General features: G+C 38.0%; 2 protein-coding genes across 2 annotated transcripts in view; one reads left to right on the plus strand and one right to left on the minus strand.

The window, feature by feature from the left end:
• The window catches only part of SEZ6 (seizure related 6 homolog), a 639,531-nt gene that overhangs the window by 469,343 nt on the left and 147,967 nt on the right, over window positions 1-22,221 (plus strand). The window contains exons 5-9 of the mRNA XM_053705225.1: window positions 3,628-3,813; window positions 7,698-7,866; window positions 8,319-8,485; window positions 8,767-8,961; window positions 9,320-9,458. Coding sequence (XP_053561200.1) covers window positions 3,628-3,813; window positions 7,698-7,866; window positions 8,319-8,485; window positions 8,767-8,961; window positions 9,320-9,458 — 856 coding nt within the window. The remainder of the gene's footprint in view (window positions 1-3,627; window positions 3,814-7,697; window positions 7,867-8,318; window positions 8,486-8,766; window positions 8,962-9,319; window positions 9,459-22,221) is intronic.
• Window positions 932-1,299, minus strand: LOC128653089 (protein kish-A). The gene has a single exon (XM_053706178.1). It carries the CDS (start codon window positions 1,264-1,266, stop codon window positions 1,048-1,050), a length of 219 nt encoding a protein of 72 aa, XP_053562153.1. The 5' UTR covers window positions 1,267-1,299; the 3' UTR covers window positions 932-1,047.

Here is a 22,221-nt window from a genome sequence, read left to right on the forward strand (position 1 = left end):
ATAGATCTATGTACTAGTTAACCTCTAGTAAGAGTAAAATAAAGCTATATCTACAGGTATTATCCACAGTAAGAAGGATACATTCAAATAAGGGTACAAATAAGATCATAAAGATCTTACAAATCTGATATAAAAATGTCCAAATTAAAAGTCCATGTTCCTTTCAGATACTGATAATGCAGGCAGCTCCTTAAAAAAGTCCCATAACGAACTTGTTGTAATAACCTAAAAGAAAAATAGAGAAAAAAAGAGCGCCCAAAAACGCATCTAAGTGCAGATTGTCTGTACCAATTTATTAAGTAATTAACATAAAACACACATAAGAATCACACTCACAATTTAAAAGATTAAAACATGCGGTGTATAATATCACCCGATGAGTTCTCTTTTCCTCCTGCTTTACTAGCGTGGCGTGCGGCGTCAGTGACCCAGCTGTCTGTAGGTGTGTTGGGATTTAACCAATCCGGTAGTCACTTCCGTAACTCAACCCTCCGCTATTGGTTGGTTCACGAAGGTTGTTAGAATCCTTCTCCCAATAGAGTATTAAGTCTCTATAACTTCTTAAAAACCACTATTATTGATGTAAAATACATGGATCATATGAAACCACCGTATTGAGTGTTGAGACAGTAGCAACTTGCTCTGTACAAGTATAACTGCTGGGATACCTTTTTTAAATAAGTTTATTTTCCAGATCATTCACATGTTTAACACTTACAAATCACCTTTCACGTCATTTGTTTCTAATATTTATATTGCTTATTGGGGAGAAACATTTTTGCAGATTAAAAGAAACCTGCAATTGTAAAAAATGTCTGCAAAAATGCAATGTGTGGTTTGTTATCCATTTTAAAAAAGGGGATTGATTTCTATTGAAAAGGCCTTGGTCCATAATGTGTTGCAGTTGTCTCTGACAGCCATACCTCGGGATCTTGACTATTCAGAGCACAAAACCATACATTTTTGTTTCTTTACATAAATTTTGCATGATGACAAAACGCTTTTCTGATTAAAAAACAGAAAAATCATCACTGGATACTTATTAGGCTATTGAATAAATAGAATGCTAAAGGCCATCACCACACAGCATACAGCAACATATGGACTTTTTCGTTCACCAATCCTTGCGCACTTCCAAAATATGCCAAGTATTCCAGTTTTATTTTTGTCCAGTAGATTGGGAAACAGAGCTCTGATGTAAGCACATGTGCATATTAGCAGAAGAATAACCGTTAACAAACTCTGAAAATTAAAGATGGCAGACATTGTGATATCTTCACAGCCACATCACACTTCCCTATGCGCATTCCCTATATTTTTTGAACTGCTGCAAAAAATTGCCTGCAAACAACATCAAGGAACAACTATTCTTTTTAAATAAAATTGGGATCTTAGTCACACAATATGGCCATATTTTGCTTAGCCAGTCACCTACAAGGTGCCCCAATATAGACTGGTCCTAACACTACAGTCCTTTGCCTCAGAGGGCTGAATCATTCCTGCTTTTATGCTTCATAATAGAATGAGACTCCCTGGCTTAAAGGGAACCACAACACCTGCTTCAAATGTTCTAAACTAACTTGTTGTAATTGTACAAAATAAACTATCAATTATTTATGCTGTATTTTCATATTTTCATTATGTTGTAGAAAAACAGCTTCACAATTTAAAGTTTAATCAGCAGCCTAGCACTTGCTATGTCTGCTCCCATATTGTAACGCGCGTCTTCAACATTAATAGGTCACATGACTCACACGGCACCTTCTATTTCTAACACTGAGGAAGCAGAGTGAGGACTGCAGTTTCAAAGACGAACGGCTTCAGACACTGCTATATTTATAAATAGCAAGAGCAGGGAAGGAAGCAGAGAGGGGGAGGGAGACTCAGGGCTGTAAGTAATGTAGATAAATGCAGAAGTATCTGGTTACAATTATATCTGCAGCAGGAGTTTGCTTTCTGTCTCCGGAGCTTTTCTTCCCCTGTGCATTCCTCTCCCACTTCCTTCCCTGCTCTTGGCATTTATAATTATAGCAGTGACTGAAGCCATTCTTAGAAGTCACTGCAGTGATCCCTCTGCTTCCTCAGCGTTAGTAATAGAAAGAGGTGCCGTTTTAGTCACATGACCCACTGTAGTGGAAAGTCTTCACAATATGGCAGCAGACATAGCAGATTGTAGGCTGCAGATCATCATTAAAATTATAAATCTGTTTTCTGCAACAGAATGCAGTAAGCTGTAGACTGCATGCAGAATTGTAGTTAGTTTGTTTTGCTAAATCAAAGAAAGTTAGTTAAATCTTTTCAAGCAGGTGTGGTTCCCTTTAATATTCACAACTCTATTACACTGTCATGAGCACACCTGAGCTTGGCTGGGGTGCTTTAACCAATGGGAGATGGTCAGTCTCCCTGATTATGTTTTAATACAAATGCAAAATTTGGTTTAGCACACCTTACAAAAAGTTTATATACACAAAAGGTATAGATAGATAGATAGATAGATAGATAGATAGATAGATAGATAGATGGATTTGATATATTTTATATATATATATATATATATATATATATATACATACACACACACACACACAGTATATATATATATATATATATATATATATATATATATATATATATATATATATATATATATATATATATATATATATATATATATAGTTTTGTAAGCAGTCTTGGGGAGCAGTGCAGGGGTACCTCAGGATCTGCATGTGAAAGGGTACCAATCAGGAAGATGACTCATCATTATCCTTCACAAGAAGCTTAATGTGAGAACAATAATGTGTCATCCTTTGCACTTTAGGAGTTATGAGCTATCTTGTAAGAAATTAAACAGATGAACTAAAGGCTAACAGAATGTATTATAATAATACTTAAGAGTGCTTCAAACTTATATGATGAGTTACACTACTTTATAAACAATTCTATAATGGATTACAGAAAATAAAACCTCCTTTACAACTAAGTGGTAGTTCATAAAAAAAATGTAGATGGCACCTCAATCCACCACTTATAAATAATCTGCATCATGTAGTTCGAATGTATGAGATGGATACAACCATGTGATAGTATTGCTGTCCTCAAAGAATAGCACTGGTCAAAATGGAGGTGTGAAAAATCATGTGACTTCCAATAACCAATAAGTGAGGAATAGCTAGTGCCAATAATAGAAAATGTTATGCTACATAGTTCTTTGTTGTATGGGCATATGAAGAGCTCTGACAACAATTTATTGCCAAACATTTTTTCAAGAAAAAATGTCACTAAAATAATGGTGCTTTGAACCTTCTGTATTTTATTCTAACCACTGTGCTACCACATAGTGCCAAGGTATCAGGCTATCCACCAGGAAATGGTATTAGCTGGTTAAAAATACAACCCTTATGGTAAGAGACATCCAGTTTTGGTGCAAAGGACTTTTTCATCACTGCAGTTAGAACCTCAAGGGACATAAAAAAATGCTTAGCATAAATCGGCAATTAAACACTACATTGTGAAAACTCTGCACCCAAAATAAATGTCTTAAAACCATTTAAACTGCAACTTTGTTAGCACAATTTAATAATTTTATGTGTGTGTAAATGTAATAATATATATATTTCCCTCTTGCAGCGTACCTGCTAAGCTGTGGGTTCCCACAAAGACCTGCTTATGGGGATGTATCTGTTACAAGCCTGCACCCTGGGGGAGAAGCATACTTCTACTGTAATACAGGCTACCAACTACATGGAACACATATACTCACATGCTTGAATGCAACCCGACCCTTCTGGAGCAACCATGCACCTCATTGTGTAGGTAAGATATGACGTATGGTTTGGTTGCACATTAACATGAAGGCAGAGGAAGCTGAGACTTTACTTTTTATTCCAATAGCAAGTCTAGAGATAATACAGCAGTGCTAACAATGGCACACATGACGTTATAATGCTTGTTTTAAAGGGATGTAATATGTAAAAGTTTACAATAAGGTGCTTAGTGTAGCCACAGAATAACCCGAAGATTGCTCAACCAACAGCATCAGCTTCAGCATTTCTGAGAAAAAATACTTTAATTAAGGGCATCTATGTAAATGGGACAATTTATTTGTAATTTTATCAGCATTGTAGTTTATTTAAATTACTAAGAGCTAAATCTCAGTCATAATGTAATTTTGTGTAATTGCACTTCCCATTATTTTGAATTGTCAGTCCAGTAGCATCATATATTTGCTCAGTTATTTTGTAGCTTATTCCCTTTACATTTACTATAATCCAGGCTAAAACAGTATCGACCATTAAAAAAAAAAACTCTGCAGTTTAATCATAGCCTCCCTTCAGGAACCTCATACACAATTGAGCAACCCTCAAGGAGCCACATATCCATCTTCTAGCACAACCACCTCTTCTAGCACAACCACCCCCTGCACTTCAGGCACCACACAAATTACCCCTGAATGTTTTCCTAACACTTTCAGGGTAGCCTACTGAACAAAAAAGGGACAAAAAGGGACTCCCTACATCCTCAAAATCCACCCATCCATTAAAAAAAGAAAGTAACTAAAAAGTGGTGGAATTCATTAACATTTTGACCTTCCTTTTGATACAGCCATCAGTTGTGAGATTAGCTCAATTATAATCAATGGAGTGGTTTCTTTTTTACAATTGTTAACATTTTGAAGCATAGGATGCACCACCTTCATCTAAAAAAAGCACATTTTAAAATCTGTTACAGTTTGGTAAAAAAGGATTTTTACACTAGTTGTTTTTTTTTCCTATAAGAAAGATTTTGCTGCACCATTACAGCCTGATATACAAAAAGGAAACTGTTATAGAATGCTGTCACAATTATGTTCTAGCAGCGACCATAGCAAGTAATAGCAAGTAATAGTAAATAATAGCTTTCAGAAGTCGCTATCGAAAGTGACTGGTTTGATAAAGTTGTTGCTCTCAAGAGCAGTGTAATGGGACCAAGTGGATTGCACCCTGAGTTGAGGGTTAGATCCGTCCCACTCTGCCATTCGCCCTTCTCCAAGTACTGCCAGAGAGCTACAGGGGCCAGGCTACTCGACTAAAAGCCCTATTTTCATAATTTAAGCTCTGTAGCGAAGAAGGCTTAGTGTAGTAAAGAGAAACACACTTTAATGGTCAACACACATGTTTTTTATACAGTACAAGGTGCAAAAAGTAAACATGCAAAAGCCAATTATATTCTGTCCCTGGTCTTCCCATTTGGGTCCAGATCCTGCCGGTAGATAAGCTTTCTCAGATGTAACATTTAGCCCCGCCCCTTTTATGTCTGGTAACTTTAACGTTGAAGCTCTAGAAGCTCTTAACGCTCTAGTTCAGGTTCACAAGGTGTGGGAAAGGCAAGCCCTTTAGTGTTTACCAGGTATTCACTAGGTAGCATAGCCAGGATAGTGGGGTTGAAGGTACAACAAAACACATCCATACAGCTTGGAAAGGACATAAAAAGGGTGCTTTTGTGAGGGGATGGGGAATTGAGTTTTTAATAGGACAGAAAAGAATGGAATAAATGTGGCTTGTTGCTTGTGGTCTTTTTAACCTTGTGTATGTGCGGTGGAAGAAACACACAGTTTTGCGTCACAATCAGTATCCATACGATCTTGCCCTTAGTAGTTATGGGAAAGAAATGACTGATTGGATTGTAATCTGGACACCAGGCCTGTAATACCTCTTGTCTATGTTTCTCAATGCTCCAACACTAGTCGGCAGAGAAATCCGTGGCTGCAGATGTACCAGTGTGATTAACGTAGCATGTGGGGAGAAACATTCATCTGATACATAGCAGCCAGGTGCTGGCAGAAAGCATGGTTCCCCAACAGATTGGAAACAATGGGGCCTATTTATCATATGTCTGTCAGACCTGATCTGACAGTGCGGATCAGGTCCGACAGACATTGCTGAATGCGGAGAGCAATCTGCTCTCTGTATTCAGCATTGCACCAGCAGCTCTTGTGAGCTGCTGGTGCAACGCCGCCCCATGCAGACTCGCGGCCAATCAGCCGCCAGCAGGGGGGTGTCAATCAACCCGATCGTACTCGATCTGGATGATTTCCGGCGATTCCTGTCCTCCTCATCAGAGCAGGCGGACAGGGTTATGGAGCAGCGGTCTTTAGACCACTGCTCCATAACTTGTGTTTCTGGCGAGTCTGAAGACTCGTCAGAAACACGGGGCCCAATGTATCAAAAAGGTACTGCCGCACACTCACCTAAATTGGCCATTGCGTGCAGAATATGCAGGTCTACCATATTACAAGTTGCTGCGGTATAGCTATACTGCAAACGTTTTAGCCTTTACGCAACTCTCCATTCTGCACTCAAAAAATGGCTTTTGAGTGCAGAATTTTCATAGTGCCTGTATTACAGGTTGTGCGGTCCGGCTAGAATGCTTGCGTTATAGTCTATACCGCCGCGATCCATTCTGCTATTTGAGACCAGTAGTTATGGATTTTGTGAAACAAAAATGTTTCACAAAACTCATAACTAAAATGTTACAAAGTGCACTAACACCCATAAACTACCTATTAACCCCTAAACTGCTACCCCCAACATCGCAAATACTATTATAAACCTATTAACCCCTAAACCACTGGTCCCCCACATTGCTACTACTATAATAAACCTATTAACCCCTAAACCGTCGCCCTCCCCACATCGCTGACACTAAATAAAACTATTAACCCCTAAACCGCTGGCCCCCCACATCGCCAAAGCTAAAAAAGTATTAACCCCTAAACTGCCGACTCCTCGCATCGCAAAGACTATAATAAACCTATTAACCCCTAAACTGCCTGCCCCCCACATTACAAATACTAAACTAAACCTATTAACCCCTAAACTGTCGGCCCCCCACATCGCAGATCACTAAATTTTAAATGTGTTTTAAATAAAGGACTATTGATTTTACACAATTTGTGTGCGCCAGTACCTTTTTGATACAATGCTCCAACACTAAGCTAGGAATGAAGACGAACATGCCACTCTTTGAATTAGTTTTGCTTCTTATTTTAAGGCTTCCCATGAACATGTCTCTTAATGTAAAATTTTTGTTTTAATAGCTAAATTGTCAATCGGTAACTTAAAATTTGCTTTTAACCCTGCAGGAATATTTTTTTATTGCATCCCGTTAAATCCTCATGCTGTAATAATTCCATGTCATTATTTATGTTCTGAAGTCCTGGATAAAGCCTGCGTACTGTTGAAATCAGAGACCCTTTTAATGTTAACAAAATGAATTATGCAGCTACTAAAATGAAGATATCAAGTATGCTAGAGCAATTTCTACCAGCAGGATTTCCGCAGTAATATTAATTGTTTCCATGTCTACTGATCTGAAAATTTCTCCTTATAGCTTGTAGCTCAAAACCACTTGCATCTAACACAAAAAATATATCTTTGGTAAATATTACCTTCAGCACAAAACCATTTCTCCTGCCTCCACCCCCTTTGCATAGGGGAATCTATAGCTATATTAGCATAATTATGCATGGAATTTTAACCCTTTATCATAGCAATCAAAAGAAAGTAGCAAACGTCTAAATTTGTTGTTAAAGTATAGAATATCAAGTAATAAGCTTGAAGCATTAAAAAGCTCATGCCCTGTTGCAGTCATACCAATAGGCGTGCTGTATATTATATCCCTGACACATATCTTGTCTAACCTTTCTCTCCCCTATTCAGCTGCCTGTGGGGGGCTCATTAGAAACATTACCACTGGACGTCTTGTTTCTCCAAACTTTCCTGGTAATTACAGCAATAACTTGACTTGTCACTGGGTGCTTGAAGCTTCACCAGCAGAAAGACTGCACTTGCACTTTGAGAAGGTGGCCCTGGCCGAAGATGATGACAGGTAAGCATGTTACTAAAGAACTACTACCTTTGTAAACTGACAATAAAAGTTAGTTTAGAAGCAGCAGGATAGTCTTTGAAGTATTGAAATTGTTACCTATATAATTGTTTTTTCAATTACTGGTGATAGATAGATAGATAGATAGATAGATAGATAGATCTGGAAATTCTCACTACTCCACTAATTCCAGACTAGTAAGAAATTGCAACAGACAAGTAAGTTATTTGTTTTTTCCTGTATTTAATATAACATTTTCTCACTTGAATAGTAACATCTTTCCACAACTGCATATAATATATATATTACACATTTAATTACTAAGTCTGCTTTAAAGACAAAAAATGAAATTATTCCTCTCCAACAAGGCTATATTTTGGAATCTTACCAATTTCTAAGATAAAACCTCAGTTTTTTTTTGTTATACTTGATTATTTTTATCTGGGTTTCTGCAGACTCATCATCAGGGACGGAAACACAATTGACTCCCCTCCTGTTTATGACTCCTATGAAGTAGAGTATCTCCCAATAGAAGGTTTGCTCAATAGTGGTCGGCACTTCTTTATTGAGCTGACCACTGACAGCACTGGCACCTCTACAGGGGTTGCACTTCGATACCAAGGTAATGTATCGCTCAGCTTCTCTGACTTTATCTATTCTTCTGTTTGTTTGCTTTTTCTCCTTTCTCCCTCATATGTGTTTAGCATTTAGATCTAAGAAGATCCATCAGTCTCGTTCACTGTTCTTCTTCAGGTAGAAGGACTCTATAACAGCTTAACATCTAGTTTTATGTTTGTTTTTTTATTATTCCACTTTCTTTAACTTTATTTGTACTGTAACTCAGCTTTATTATTTTATATGCACTTCACTAATTATGACTGTAGTATTTTCCTTCATCTGCAGCATATGAACATGGTCACTGTTATGAACCTTTTGTTAAATATGGAAATTTCACAAGCAGTGACCCAACTTTTGCTGTGGGTACAATAGTGGAATTTACTTGTGACACTGGATACACCTTGGAACAAGGATCGACTATTATTGAGTGCCAGGATTCGGCTGATCCTCAGTGGAATGAGACAGAACCAGCATGTCGAGGTCTGAACTGAGTTAGAAATATGGTTGGATAATTATATGAAGTATTGATAACAGTAGCTAAGTAATGTAATCATATCATACAGACATTGTAATTTTGCATAATTGCTTTAGACATACAAAAACAGTGATCCACCCCCCCCCCCCTCAAAAAATATAACAAACACTGGTTATTGAATATACAGTGACATAGATTAGTCACATGACTTTTATTTAGCAAACAGTTTTACAAATCTTTTTAAATTTTCTTTGTTTAACCACTAAAAATGTAACAACTGGCAAAACTATAATCCTTGTTTTCTCCAATATTTATAAAAAGAGATTCACAGAATTCTGATGTCTCCTCTTCCTCTCCAATCAGCTGTTTGCAGTGGGGAGATCACAGATTCTGCTGGGGTTGTGTTGTCACCCAACTGGCCAGAAGCATATGGTAAGGGACAGGACTGCATCTGGGGTATCCATGTGGAAGAAGAGAAGAGAATCCTACTTGATATACAAGTGTAAGTCCATCTTTAGAATATTTCACTGAATTAAATAATATTGTCTCTGTATATTTAATCATCCTGCATTAAATAATACAGACTATATGTATCCAAAGGTCTTTCAAAATTATGTTAATCAAATTAAAACAAAATACTTTCTTCCCTATAAGTGTGTTTCTGCAGAGTATACCATTGTTTATGCTTCCTATTGTTCTACAGAAATACATATACTGCTCAGGTACACACACACTGGCTATTTCTCGATAATAAGCCAGTAAGTCAGTTGCAGATAAGAGCAACAAGGTCTCCACACCTTCAGCTGCCTGGATGAGTTATTAGGCACTACATGTACTGCAATCTGCGATAAACAAGAGTGAAGTGAAGTGTAATTTTTTACTAAACATAGTATGATTTTTTTCACAACAAATATAGTAGTGAATGCAAAATCTGTGAGATTGTAAATAGAAATTTGTCCATCCTGTAATTGAATATCATTTTACATCAATTAGAGCAAGATGTCAGGTGGGTAGCAAGAGATGTAATACAGCTGGTGAAACTTTGTAGATACGGATAGCCCCAAAAATATAAATTTAAATTTAGCTTAGTTAGCATTCTTTAAAGAGTAATCACTTATTTATGCACATAGAACAAATTTATTTAAATGGTAACAGGCAAAGATTCTGTATGTAAGAAAAACCACTAGGGCCCTTAAATGAAAGAAACCAGGAACATCTCATATCTTTTGATACTCCAGAAAGAAACACATTTATGTTGAAAGATTTTAAACTTTATCCTGAAGGTAAAAAAAAATGTTTCTTTATATCTATAGATCAGGTTCAACCTTTAGATTAGTTAAATATCAGAAAACCCAATGTTAAATACTTAATGGGACATTGATTTGTTTGTAGATTACCAATGATTTAGACTGCATTTTGCTTGTTCGATCAATTAACTGTAATATCTTGCTGTTTATGCCAGTTTAACTAACCAGTGATATCTTTCTATTTCAATCTATCAAAATAGCCACTGAGAACTTGAAATTTAATTTTTTGAGCTTACGGTAAATCATCAATCAGAAACATAGAAACATTGATATTGACTGCAGAGAAGAACCATTTTTCCTAAAAGTATAAACTTATCTAGTTCGTAGGATAGCCTTATGCTTGTCCCAGGCATTCTTAAAGTCCCCCACAGTGTTTGTCATTACTATCTTGTGAGGAAGTTTATTCCATAAATCAATCACTCTTTCTGTAAAGAAGTGCTTCCTCAAATTATTCCTGAATCTACTACCCTTCAGCTTGAGATCATGACCCCTTGTTCTTGAATTTTCCATTTTATGTAAAATACTTACAGCCTCAGTTTTACTAAGCCCTTTGACGTACTTGAAAGTTGCTATCATATCACCTCTTTCCCTTCTCTCCTCTAAGCTATACATATTTAGGTCTTTGAGCCTATCCCGATAAGTTTTATTTTTTAGACCATGTACCATTTTGGTAGCCGTCCTTTGCACAGATTCAAGTTTGTTAATATCCTTCTGAAGATATGGCCTCTAGAACTGCACACAATACTCAAGATGAGGCCTTGCTAATGGTCTATAAAGTGGCATAAAGAACCTTACTATTTCTGCTGCAAATATCTCTACCAATATATCCAAGCATTCTGCTAGCCTTACTTGCTGCAGTACTACATTGTTTACTAAATTTTAAATCATCTGAAATAATAATTCCCAAATCCTGTTACTCATTTGTAACAGTCAGTAAAGTGTCATTGAGTCTGTAATTAACATTTGGATTTTTCTTTCCTAAATGCATAATTTTACACTTTGCTGTGTTAAACTTTAGATCCCAGTCATTTGTCCAATCCTCCAATTGTTGTGTATCACTTTTATATCATTTTGTCTAAACCCCCCCCCCGAACATCCACTCTGTTACAAAAATTTTGTATCATCTACAAACAAACATACTTTCCCCTGTAGCCCTTTGCTGATATCACAGATAAATATGTTAAACAAAACAGGCCCCAGGGCTGACCCCTGAGGAACACTACTAGTAACATCCCCCTCAGCTGAATGTACTCCATTTACTAAGACACTTTGTTTTCTGTCCTTAAGCCAGCATTCCACCAAGTTCACAATTTTTGAGTCTAGACCAAGTAGATACAGTTTGTGAACTAGTTTGTTGTGTGGGACGGTGTCAAATTCTTTGCTGAAATCTAGATATGATACATCAACTGCTCCACCCTTGTTTTATACTTCTGTTAAATAATCAAAGAAGTCAATTAGATTAGTCTTACATGATCTCTCTAAAGTAAAACCATGCTGATTTTGGTCCTCTAAATTGTTTGTCTTTATGTAAGTCATAATTCTTTCTTTTAAGAGGTTTTCCGTTAATTTCCCTACTACTGAAGTTAAACTAACTGGCCTGTAGTTATCAGATTCTTCCCTACTGCCCTTTTTATGAAGAGGTATTACATTTGCTATTCTCCAATCATCTGGAACAGCTCCTGTTAATAGTGACTGATTTAGCAGATCAGTTAATGGGACAGTTAGCACTGATCGAAGTTCTTTTAAAACCCTTAGATGAATATTATCAGGACCCACTGACTTTTTAACATTTATTTTTGATAATGCTAACAAAACCTAATCCTCTGTAAAAAGATTAGTGTTAAGCTTGTTTCTATTTTTCGTAGCATCCCTTAATGTAGACATTCTATCTTCACAATCTTTTGTGAAAACAGAACAGAAGTAATCATTGAAGGGACAGTCAACCCAAAATTTGTCCTAAGTCATTCCTATAAAGTTGCAAACGCTTATTATTGCCAACTGTAGCCCAATTTTGTAACATATATTGTTTACAAGTAATAGGACTTACTTTTTGCGCGTCTGCCTGTTTAAAATGTCCGCCTGACCCTCTCCTATTTCATCACCAGCATCATCATCATGTGGCTGTGATCGCAGTTACTTTGCGATCGTACACGTTCCTGTGTTTGGTGCATGTGCAATGCGCCGATTTTACTGAAGGGGGAAGTTTCAAACAGGAACTGAAAATACCACATCATTATCCTAGCCATTTCATATTTGCAGCGCAAATAGCACACAGGTATGCTGCAAATATGAAATGGCTAGGATAATTATGTGGTATTTTTATAAGCTATCTTTTTTGTCTTTACAGCATGTGCTACTTCTTTGGAAAACCAAATTGGTTTCCACTTTCTTTTACTTTTACAAGCATGTCTAATACAGTGTGCAGTTGCATCTAAAATGACTCCCTTTACAAATTCACACTGTTCTTGAACCCCTGTAATAAGAGTTTTCCCTTTTAAATAGTTTTTTTAGGTATTCTCCCATTAATGAAAAATCTGCCTTCCTAAAGTCTAAAACTTTTGTTTTAGTCTGGGTGGACTGTTTCTGCACATGAATTCTAAACCAAACAGATTGATGATCACTAGATCCTAAGTTCTCACCTACAGACACATGTGATCACTGTTTGTAAGTATTAAATCTAATATAGCTTCCTTACGAGTTGGTTCCTTAACTAATTGCTCAAGTGATTCCCCTAGCAGAGATTCAAGAATATACCTGCTTCTAGCTGATCTAGCAGAAGGAATCTTCCAGTCTATATTGTCCAGTTTTTCATCCTGCAATGGAGGCCTATATACAACCCCTATTCTAAACATAAACCCTAAGCTAGCTACAATGTAACTATTAGTTATATTGTAGATAGCTTAGGGTTTATTTTATAGGTAAGTATTTAGTTTTAAATAGGAATAATTTAGTTAATGATAGGAATATTTATTTAGATTTATTAAAACTATATTTAAGTTAGTGGGTGTTAGGGTTAGGGTTAGACTTAGGTTTAGGAGTTAATAACTTTAATATAGTGGCGGCGACGTTGGGGGCGGCAGATTAGGGGTTAATAAATGTAGGTAGGTGGCGGTGATGTTAGGGACAGCAGATTAGGGGTTAATAATATTTAACTAATGTTTGTGAGGCGGGAGTGCGGCGGTTTAGGGGTTAATATGTTTATTATAGTGGCGGCGACGTTGGGGGCGGCAGATTAGGGGTTAAAAAGTGTAGGTAGGTTGTGGCGACATTGGGGGTGGCAGATTAGGGGTTAATAAATATAATGTAGGTGTCCACGATTTTGGGGGCAGCAGATTAGGGGTTCATAACTATAATGTAGGTGGCGGCGGTGTCCGGAGCAGCAGATTAGGGGTGAATAATATAATGTAGGTGTCGGCGATGTTGGGGGCAGCAGATTAGGGGTTAATAAGTGTAAGATTAGGGGTGTTTAGACTCAGGGTTCATGTTAGGGTGTTAGGTGTAGACATAACTTTTATTTCCCCATTGGAATCAATGGGGCGTTACTGAGTTTTACGCTGCTTTTTTGCAGGTGTTAAACTTTTTTTCAGCCGGCTCTTCCCGTTGATCCCTATGGGGAAATCATGCAGGAGCACGTACGACCAGCTCACCACTGAGTTAAGCAGCGCTGATATTGGAGTGCGGTAATGAGCAAAATTTTGCTCAACGCTCACTTCTTGTCTTTTAACGACGGGTTTCTGAAAACTCGTAATACCAGCGCTGCATGTAAGTGAGCGGTGAGGGAAAACTGCTCGTTACTACCGCATAGCCTCTAACATAAAACTCATAATCTAGGTGAATGTATTTTGTATAAATATAACTATAATACTTAAAAGCATATGAAACTCAATTGGCTAGATTTAGAGTTCTGCCTTAGCCGTCAAAAGCAGCATTAAGGGGTCCTAACGCTGCTTTTGGCCGCCCGCTGGTATTTAGAGTCAGCCAGGAAAGGGTCTAACGCTCACTTCCTCACTGAGACTCCAGGCTACTGCAGATCCCCTTACGCCAATTGCGTATCCTATCTTTTCAATGGGATCTGCCTAACGCTGGTATTTGGAGTCTTGGAAGAAGTGAGCAATAGACCCTCTACCGACAAGACTCCAGCTGCAAAAAAAAGTCAGTAGTTAAGAGCTTTATGGGCTAACGCTGGAATATAAAGCTCTTAACTACTGTGCTACAAAGTACACTAACACCCATAAACTACCTATGTACCCCTAAACCGAGGCCCCCCCACATCGCCGCCACTCTAATAAAAATTTGTAACCCCTAATCTGCCGACCGGACACCGTCGCCATCTACATTATCCCTATAAACCCCTAATCTGCTGCCCTTATACCCCTATATTATATTTATTAACCCCTAATCTGCCCCCCCCCCCCCACGTCGCCGCCACCTTACCTACACTTATTAACCCCTAATCTGCCGACCGGACCTCGCCGCCACTATAATAAATGTATTAACCCCTAAACCGCCGCACCCCCGCTTCACAAACACTAGAATAAATAGTATTAACCACTAATCTGCCCTCCCTAACATCGCTGCCACCTACCTACAATTATTAACCCCTAATCTCCCGCCCACACCGTCGCCGCTACTATAATAAAATTATTACCCGCTAAACCTAACTCTAACCCTAACCCTAACACCCCCCTAACATAAATATAATTTAAATTAAACAAAATAATATTCCTAACATTAAATTAAATAATCCTATTTAAAACTATATACTTACCTAGAAAATAAACCCTAATATAGCTACAATATAACTAATAGTTACATTGTAGCTATTTTAGGATTTATATTTTTTTTACAGGCAACTTTGTATTTATTTTAACTAGGTACAATAGCTATTAAATAGTTAATAACTATTTAATAGCTACCTAGTTAAAATAAGTACAAAATTACATGTAAAATAAATCCTAATCTAAGTTACAAATACACCTAACACTACACTATCATTAAATTAATTAAATAAATTACCTACAATTAGCTAACTTAAAATACAATAAAATAAACTATTCTATAATACAAAAAACCCCCACTAAATTTCAAAAAATAAAAAAGAATTACAAGAAGTTTAAACTAATTACACCTAATCTAAGCCCCCTAATAAAATAAAAAATCCCCCCAAAATAAAAAAATGCCCTGCCCTATTCTAAACTACCAAAGTAATCAGCTCTTTTACCAGCCCTTAAAAGGGCTTTTTGCGGGGCATTGCCCCAAAGTAATCAGCTCTTTTACCTGAAAATAAAAATACAATACCCCCCCAACATTACAACCCACCACCCACATACCCCTACTCTAACCCACCCAAACCCCCCTTAAAAAACCAATCGCTAACCCCCTGAAGATCTCCCTACCTTGAGTCTTCTTCACCCAGCCGAGCTGAATTCTTCATCCAAGGTGCTCAGAGGAAGTCCTTCATCCAGTAGAAGTCTTCATCCAAGCGGGGCAAGAAGAGGTCCTCCATCCGGTAGAAGTGTTCATCCAGGCGGCGTCTTCAATCTTCATCCAACCGGAGCGGAGCGGAGCCATCTTCAAAGGAGCCGACGCGGAGCCATCCTCTTCAACCGACGACGACGAATGAAGGTTCCTTTAAGGGACGTCATCCAAGATGGCGTCCCTTCAATTCCGATTGGCTGATAGGATTCTATCAGCCAATCGGAATTAAGGTAGAAAAAATTGATCCAATCAGCCAATCGTATTGAGCTCGCATTCTATTGGCTGTTCTGATCGGCCAATGGAATGCAAGCTCAATCCGATTGGCTGATTGGATCAGTCAATCGGATTGAACTTCAATCTGATTGGCTGATTGCATCAGCCAATCAGATTTTTTTCTACCTTAATTCCGATTGGCTGATAAAATCCAATCAGCCAATTGGAATTGAAGGGATGCCATCTTGGATGACGTCCCTTAAAGGAACCTTCATTCGTCGGGAAGTTGTCGGTTGAAGAGGATGGCTCTGCTTCGGCTCCTTTGAAGATGGCTCCGCTCCGGATGGATGAAGATTGAAGACGCCACCTGGATGAACACTTCTACCGGATGGAGGACCTATTCTTGCCCCGCTTGGATGAAGACTTCTACCAGATGAAGGACCTCCTCTGCGTACCTTGGATGAAGAATTCGGCTCGGCTGGGTGAAGACGAATCAAGGTAGGGAGCTCTTCAGGGGGTTAGCAGTAGGTTTTTTAAGGGGGGTTTGGGTGGGTTAGAGTAGGGGTATGTGGGTGCTGGGTTGTAATGTTAGGGGGGGGGATTTTATTTTTATTTTCAGGTAAAAGAGCTGATTACTTTGGGGCAATGCCCCACAAAAAGCCCTTTTAAGGGCTGGTAAAAAAGCTGATTACTTTGGAAGTTTAGAATAGGGTAGGGCATTTTTTTTATTTTGGGGGATTTTTTATTTTATTAGGGGGCTTAGATTAGGTGTAATTAGTTTAAACTTCTTGTAATTCTTTTTTATTCTTTGTAATTTAGTGTTTGTTTGTTTTTGTATTATAGAATAGTTTATTTTATTGTATTTTAAGTTAGCTAATTGTAGTTAATTTATTTAATTAATTTAATGATAGTGTAGTGTTAGGTGTATTTGTAACTTAGGTTAGGATTTATTTTACAGGTAATTTTGTACTTATTTTAACTAGGTAGCTATTAAATATTTATTAACTATTTAATAGCTATTGTACCTAGTTAAAATAAATACAAAGTTGCCTGTAAAATAAATATAAATCCTAAAATAGCTACAATGTAATTATTAATTATATTGTAGCTATATTAGGGTTTATTTTCTAGGTAAGTATTTAGTTTTAAATAGGATTATTTTATTTAATTTTAGGAATATTATTTTGTTTAATTTAAATTATATTTATGTTAGTGGGGTGTTAGGGTTAGGGTTAAAGTTAGGTTTAGGGGTTAATAATTTTATTATAGTAGCGGCGACGGTGCGGGCAGGAGATTAGGGGTTAATAATTGTAGGTAGGTGGCAGCGATGTAAGGGAGGGCAGATTAGGGGTTAATACTATTTATTCTAGTGTTTGCAAGGCGGGAGTGTGCGTCAGTTTAGGGGTTAATACATTTATTATAGTGTCGGAGAGGTCCGGTCGGCAGATTAGGGGTTAATAAGTGTAGGTAAAGTGGCGGCGACGTGGGGGGGGGGCAGATTAGGGGTTAATAAATATAGGGGTCGGCAATGTTAAGGGCAGCAGATTAGGGGTTCATAGGGATAATGTAGTTTGCGGCGGTGTCCGGAGCAGCAGATTAAGGGTTAATAATATAATGTAGGTGTCAGCAATAGCGGGGGCGGCAGATTAGGGGTTAATAAGTGGAAGGTTAGGGGTGTTTAGACTTGGGGTTCATGTTAGGGTGTTAGGTGCAGACTTAGAGAGTGTTTCCCCATAGGAAACAATGGGGCTGCGTTAGGAGCTGAACGCTGCTTTTTTGCAGGTCTTAGGTTTTTTTTCAGCCCAAACTGCCCCATTGTTTCCTATGGGGATATCGTGTACGAGCACGTTTTTCCAGTTTACCGCTACTGTAAGCAACGCTGGTATTGAGGGTTGAAGTGGCGTTAAATTATGCTCAACGCTCCCTTTTCTGAGCCTAACGCAGCCCCTCAGACAACTCTAAATACCAGCGTTGTCTTAAGGGTGCGCTGGGAAAAAAAAGCAGCATTAGCTACGCGGGTCTTTACAGACAAAACTCTATTTTTATTTTGTGATTCAGATAGAGCATGCAATTTTAAGCTACTTTCTAATTTACTCCTATTATCAATTTTTCTTTATTTGAAAAGAGGTGAAATGGGCTGGCTCCTAAGCTTATACACCCCTGCTTTTCAAATAAAGATACCAAGAGAACGGAAAAAAATGATAATAGGAGTAAATTAGAATGTTGCATGCTCTATCTGATTCATGAAAGAAAACATTTACGTGTTATATCCCCTTAATAAATTGAGAATGCTTGTTATAATCCTTTTATAATAAAATACCTTTTAATTAATAATCACATGGCTAACAATAACAATAATTGTGTTGTCAGATATTATAACCAATGGTTTTGTCATACATTCGGCTAGATTTGGAGTTTTGTCGGTAAGGACCCGAAAAGCTAACGCCGGCTTTTTTCTGGCCGCACCATAAAAATAACTCTGGTATTGAGAGTCCACATAAAGGCTGCGTTAGGCTCCAAAAAAGGAGCGTAGAGCATATTTAACGCAGCTTCAACTCTCGATACCAGAGTTGCTTACGCAAGCGGCCAGCCTCAAAAACGTGCTCGTGCACGATTCCCCCATAGGAAACAATGGGACTGTTTGAGCTGAAAAAAAAAATAACACCTGCAAAAAAGCTGCGTTCAGCTCCTAACGCAGCCCCATTGTTTGCTATGGGGAAACACTTCCTACGTCTGCACCTAACACCCTAACATGTACCCCGAGTCTAAACACCCCTAACCTTACACTTATTAACCCCTAATCTGCCGCCCCCGCTATCGCTGACCCATGCATATTATTATTAACCCCTAATCTGCCGCTTCGTAAACTGCCGCTACTTACATTATCCCTATGTACCCCTAATCTGCTGCCCCTAACACCGCCGACCCCTATATTATATTTATTAACCCCTAATCTGCCCCCCACAACGTCACCTCCACCTGCCTACACTTATTAACCCCTAATCTGCCGAGCGGACCTGAGCGCTACTATAATAAAGTTATTAAACCCTAATCCGCCTCACTAACCCTATAATAAATAGTATTAACCCCTAATCTGCCCTCCCTAACATCGCCGACACCTAACTTCAATTATTAACCCCTAATCTGCCGACTGGAGCTCACCGCTATTCTAATAAATGTATTAACCCCTAAAGCTAAGTCTAACCCTAACACTAACACCCCCCTAAGTTAAATATAATTTACATCTAACGAAATTAATTATCTCTTATTAAATAAATTATTCCTATTTAAAGCTAAATACTTACCTGTAAAATAAATCCTAATATAGCTACAATATAAATTATAATTATATTATAGCTATTTTAGGATTAATATTTATTTTACAGGTAACTTTGTAATTATTTTAACCAGGTACAATAGCTATTAAATAGTTAAGAACTATTTAATAGTTACCTAGTTAAAATAATTACAAAATTACCTGTAAAATAAATCCTAACCTAAGTTACAATTAAACCTAACACTATACTATCATTAAATTAATTAAATAAAATACCTACAATTACCTACAATTAAACCTAACACTACACTATCAATACATTAATTAAATACAATATCTACAAATAACTACAATGAAATAAACTAACTAAAGTACAAAAAATAAAAAAGAACTAAGTTACAAAAAATAAAAAAAAATTACAAACATAAGAAAAATATTACAACAATTTTAAACTAATTACACCTAATCTAAGCCCCCTAATAAAATAACAAAGACCCCCAAAATAAAAAATGCCCTACCCTATTCTAAATTACTAAAGTTCAAAGCTCTTTTACCTTACCAGCCCTGAACAGGGCCCTTTGCGGGGCATGCCCCAAGAAGTTCAGCTCTTTTGCCTGTAAAAAAAAAAAAAACAATACCCCCCCCCCAACATTACAACCCACCACCCACATACCCCTAATCTAACCCAAACCCCCCTTAAATAAACCTAACACTAAGCCCCTGAAGATCATCCTACCTTGTCTTCACCTCACCAGGTATCACCGATCCGTCCTGGCTCCAAAAATCTTCATCCAACCCAAGCGGGGGCTGGCGATCCATCATCCGGTGGCTGAAGAGGTCCAGAAGAGGCTCCAAAGTCTTCATCCTATCCGGGAAGAAGAGGCGATCCGGACCGGCAACCATCTTGATCCAAGCGGCATCTTCTATCTTCATCCGATGACGACCGGCTCCATCCTGAAGACCTCCACCGCGGACCCATCTTCTTCCGGCGACGTCCAACTGAAGAATGACGGTTCCTTTAAGGGACGTCATCCAAGATGGCGTCCCTCGAATTCCGATTGGCTGATAGGATTCTATCAGCCAATCGGAATTAAGGTAGGAATATTCTGATTGGCTGATGGAATCAGCCAATCAGAATCAAGTTCAATCCGATTGGCTGATCCAATCAGCCAATCAGATTGAGCTCGCATTCTATTGGCTGATCGGAACAGCCAATAGAATGCGAGATCAATCTGATTGGCTGATTGGATCAGCCAATCAGATTGAACTTGATTCTGATTGGCTGATTCCATCAGCCAATCAGAATATTCCTACCTTAATTCCGATTGGCTGATAGAATCCTATCAGCCAATCGGAATTCGAGGGACGCCATCTTGGATGACGTCCCTTAAAGGAACCGTCATTCTTCAGTTGGACGTCGCCGGAAGAAGATGGGTCCGCGGTGGAGGTCTTCAGGATGGAGCCGGTCGTCATCGGATGAAGATAGAAGATGCCGCTTGGATCAAGATGGTTGCCGGTCCAGATCACCTCTTCTTCCCGGATAGGATGAAGACTTTGGAGCCTCTTCTGGACCTCTTCAGCCACCGGATGATGGATCGCCAGCCCCCCCTTGGGTTGGATGAAGATTTTGGAGCCAGGACGGATCGGTGATACCTGGTGAGGTGAAGACAAGGTAGGATGATCTTCAGGGGCTTAGTGTTAGGTTTATTTAAGGGGGGTTTGGGTTAGATTAGGGGTATGTGGGTGGTGGGTTGTAATGTTGGGGGGGGTATTGTATGTTTTTTTTTACAGGCAAAAGAGCTGAACTTCTTGGGGCATGCCCCGCAAAGAGCCCTGTTCAGGGCTGGTAAGGTAAAAGAGCTTTGAACTTTAGTAATTTAGAATAGGGTAGGGCATTTTTTATTTTGGGGGTCTTTGTTATTTTATTAGGGGGCTTAGAGTAGGTGTAATTAGTTTAAAATTGTTGTAATATTTTTCTTATGTTTGTAAATATTTTTTTATTTTTTGTAACTTAGTTCTTTTTTATTTTTTGTACTTTAGTTAGTTTATTTCATTGTAGTTATTTGTAGGTATTGTATTTAATTTATTTATTGATAGTGTAGTGTTAGGTTTAATTGTAGGTAATTGTAGGTATTTCATTTAATTAATTTATTGATAGTGTAGTGTTAGGTTTAATTGTAACTTAGGTTAGGATTTATTTTACAGGTAAATTTGTAATTATTTTAACTATTTTAGCTATTAAATAGTTCTTAACTATTTAATAGCTATTGTACCTGGTTAAAATAAATACAAAGTTACCTGTAAAATAAATATTAATCCTAAAATAGCTATAATATAATTATAATTTATGTTGTAGCTATATTAGGATTTATTTTACAGGTAAGTATTTAGCTTTAAATAGGAATAATTTATTTAATAAGAGTTAATTAATTTCGTTAGATGTAAATTATATTTAACTTGGGGGGTGTTAATGTTAGGGTTAGACTTAGCTTTAGGGGTTAATACATTTATTAGAATAGCGGCGAGATTCGGTCGGCAGATTAGGGGTTAATTATTGTAGGTAGGTGTCGGCGATGTTAGGGAGGGCAGGTTAGGGGTTAATAAATATAATATAGGGGTCGGTGATGTTAGGGCAGCAGATTAGGGGTACATAGTGATAATGTAGCTGGCGGCGGCGTGCGGACGGCAGATTAGGGGTTAATAAGTGTAGGTAGCTGGCGGCGACGTTGTGGGGGCAGATTAGGGGTTAATAAATATAGGGGTCGGCGGTGTTAGGGGCAGCAGATTAGGGGTACATAAGGATAACGTAGGTGGCGGTCGGCAGATTAGGGGTTAAAAAATGTAATCGAGTTGCGGCGATGTGGGGGGACCTCGGTTTAGGGGTACATAGGTAGTTTATAGGTGTTAGTGTACTTTAGGGCACAGTAGTTAAGAGCTTTATGAACCGGCGTTAGCCCAGAAAGCTCTTAACTACTGACTTTTTTCTGCGG

This window comes from Bombina bombina, chromosome 3 (assembly GCF_027579735.1).
Source record: "Bombina bombina isolate aBomBom1 chromosome 3, aBomBom1.pri, whole genome shotgun sequence".
Classification (NCBI taxonomy): Eukaryota; Metazoa; Chordata; class Amphibia; order Anura; family Bombinatoridae; genus Bombina; species Bombina bombina.

Bases quoted from the DNA above. Each gene is read 5' to 3' on its own strand.
- LOC128653089 (XM_053706178.1), bottom strand. From the start codon at position 1,266: ATGTCTGCCATCTTTAATTTTCAGAGTTTGTTAACGGTTATTCTTCTG.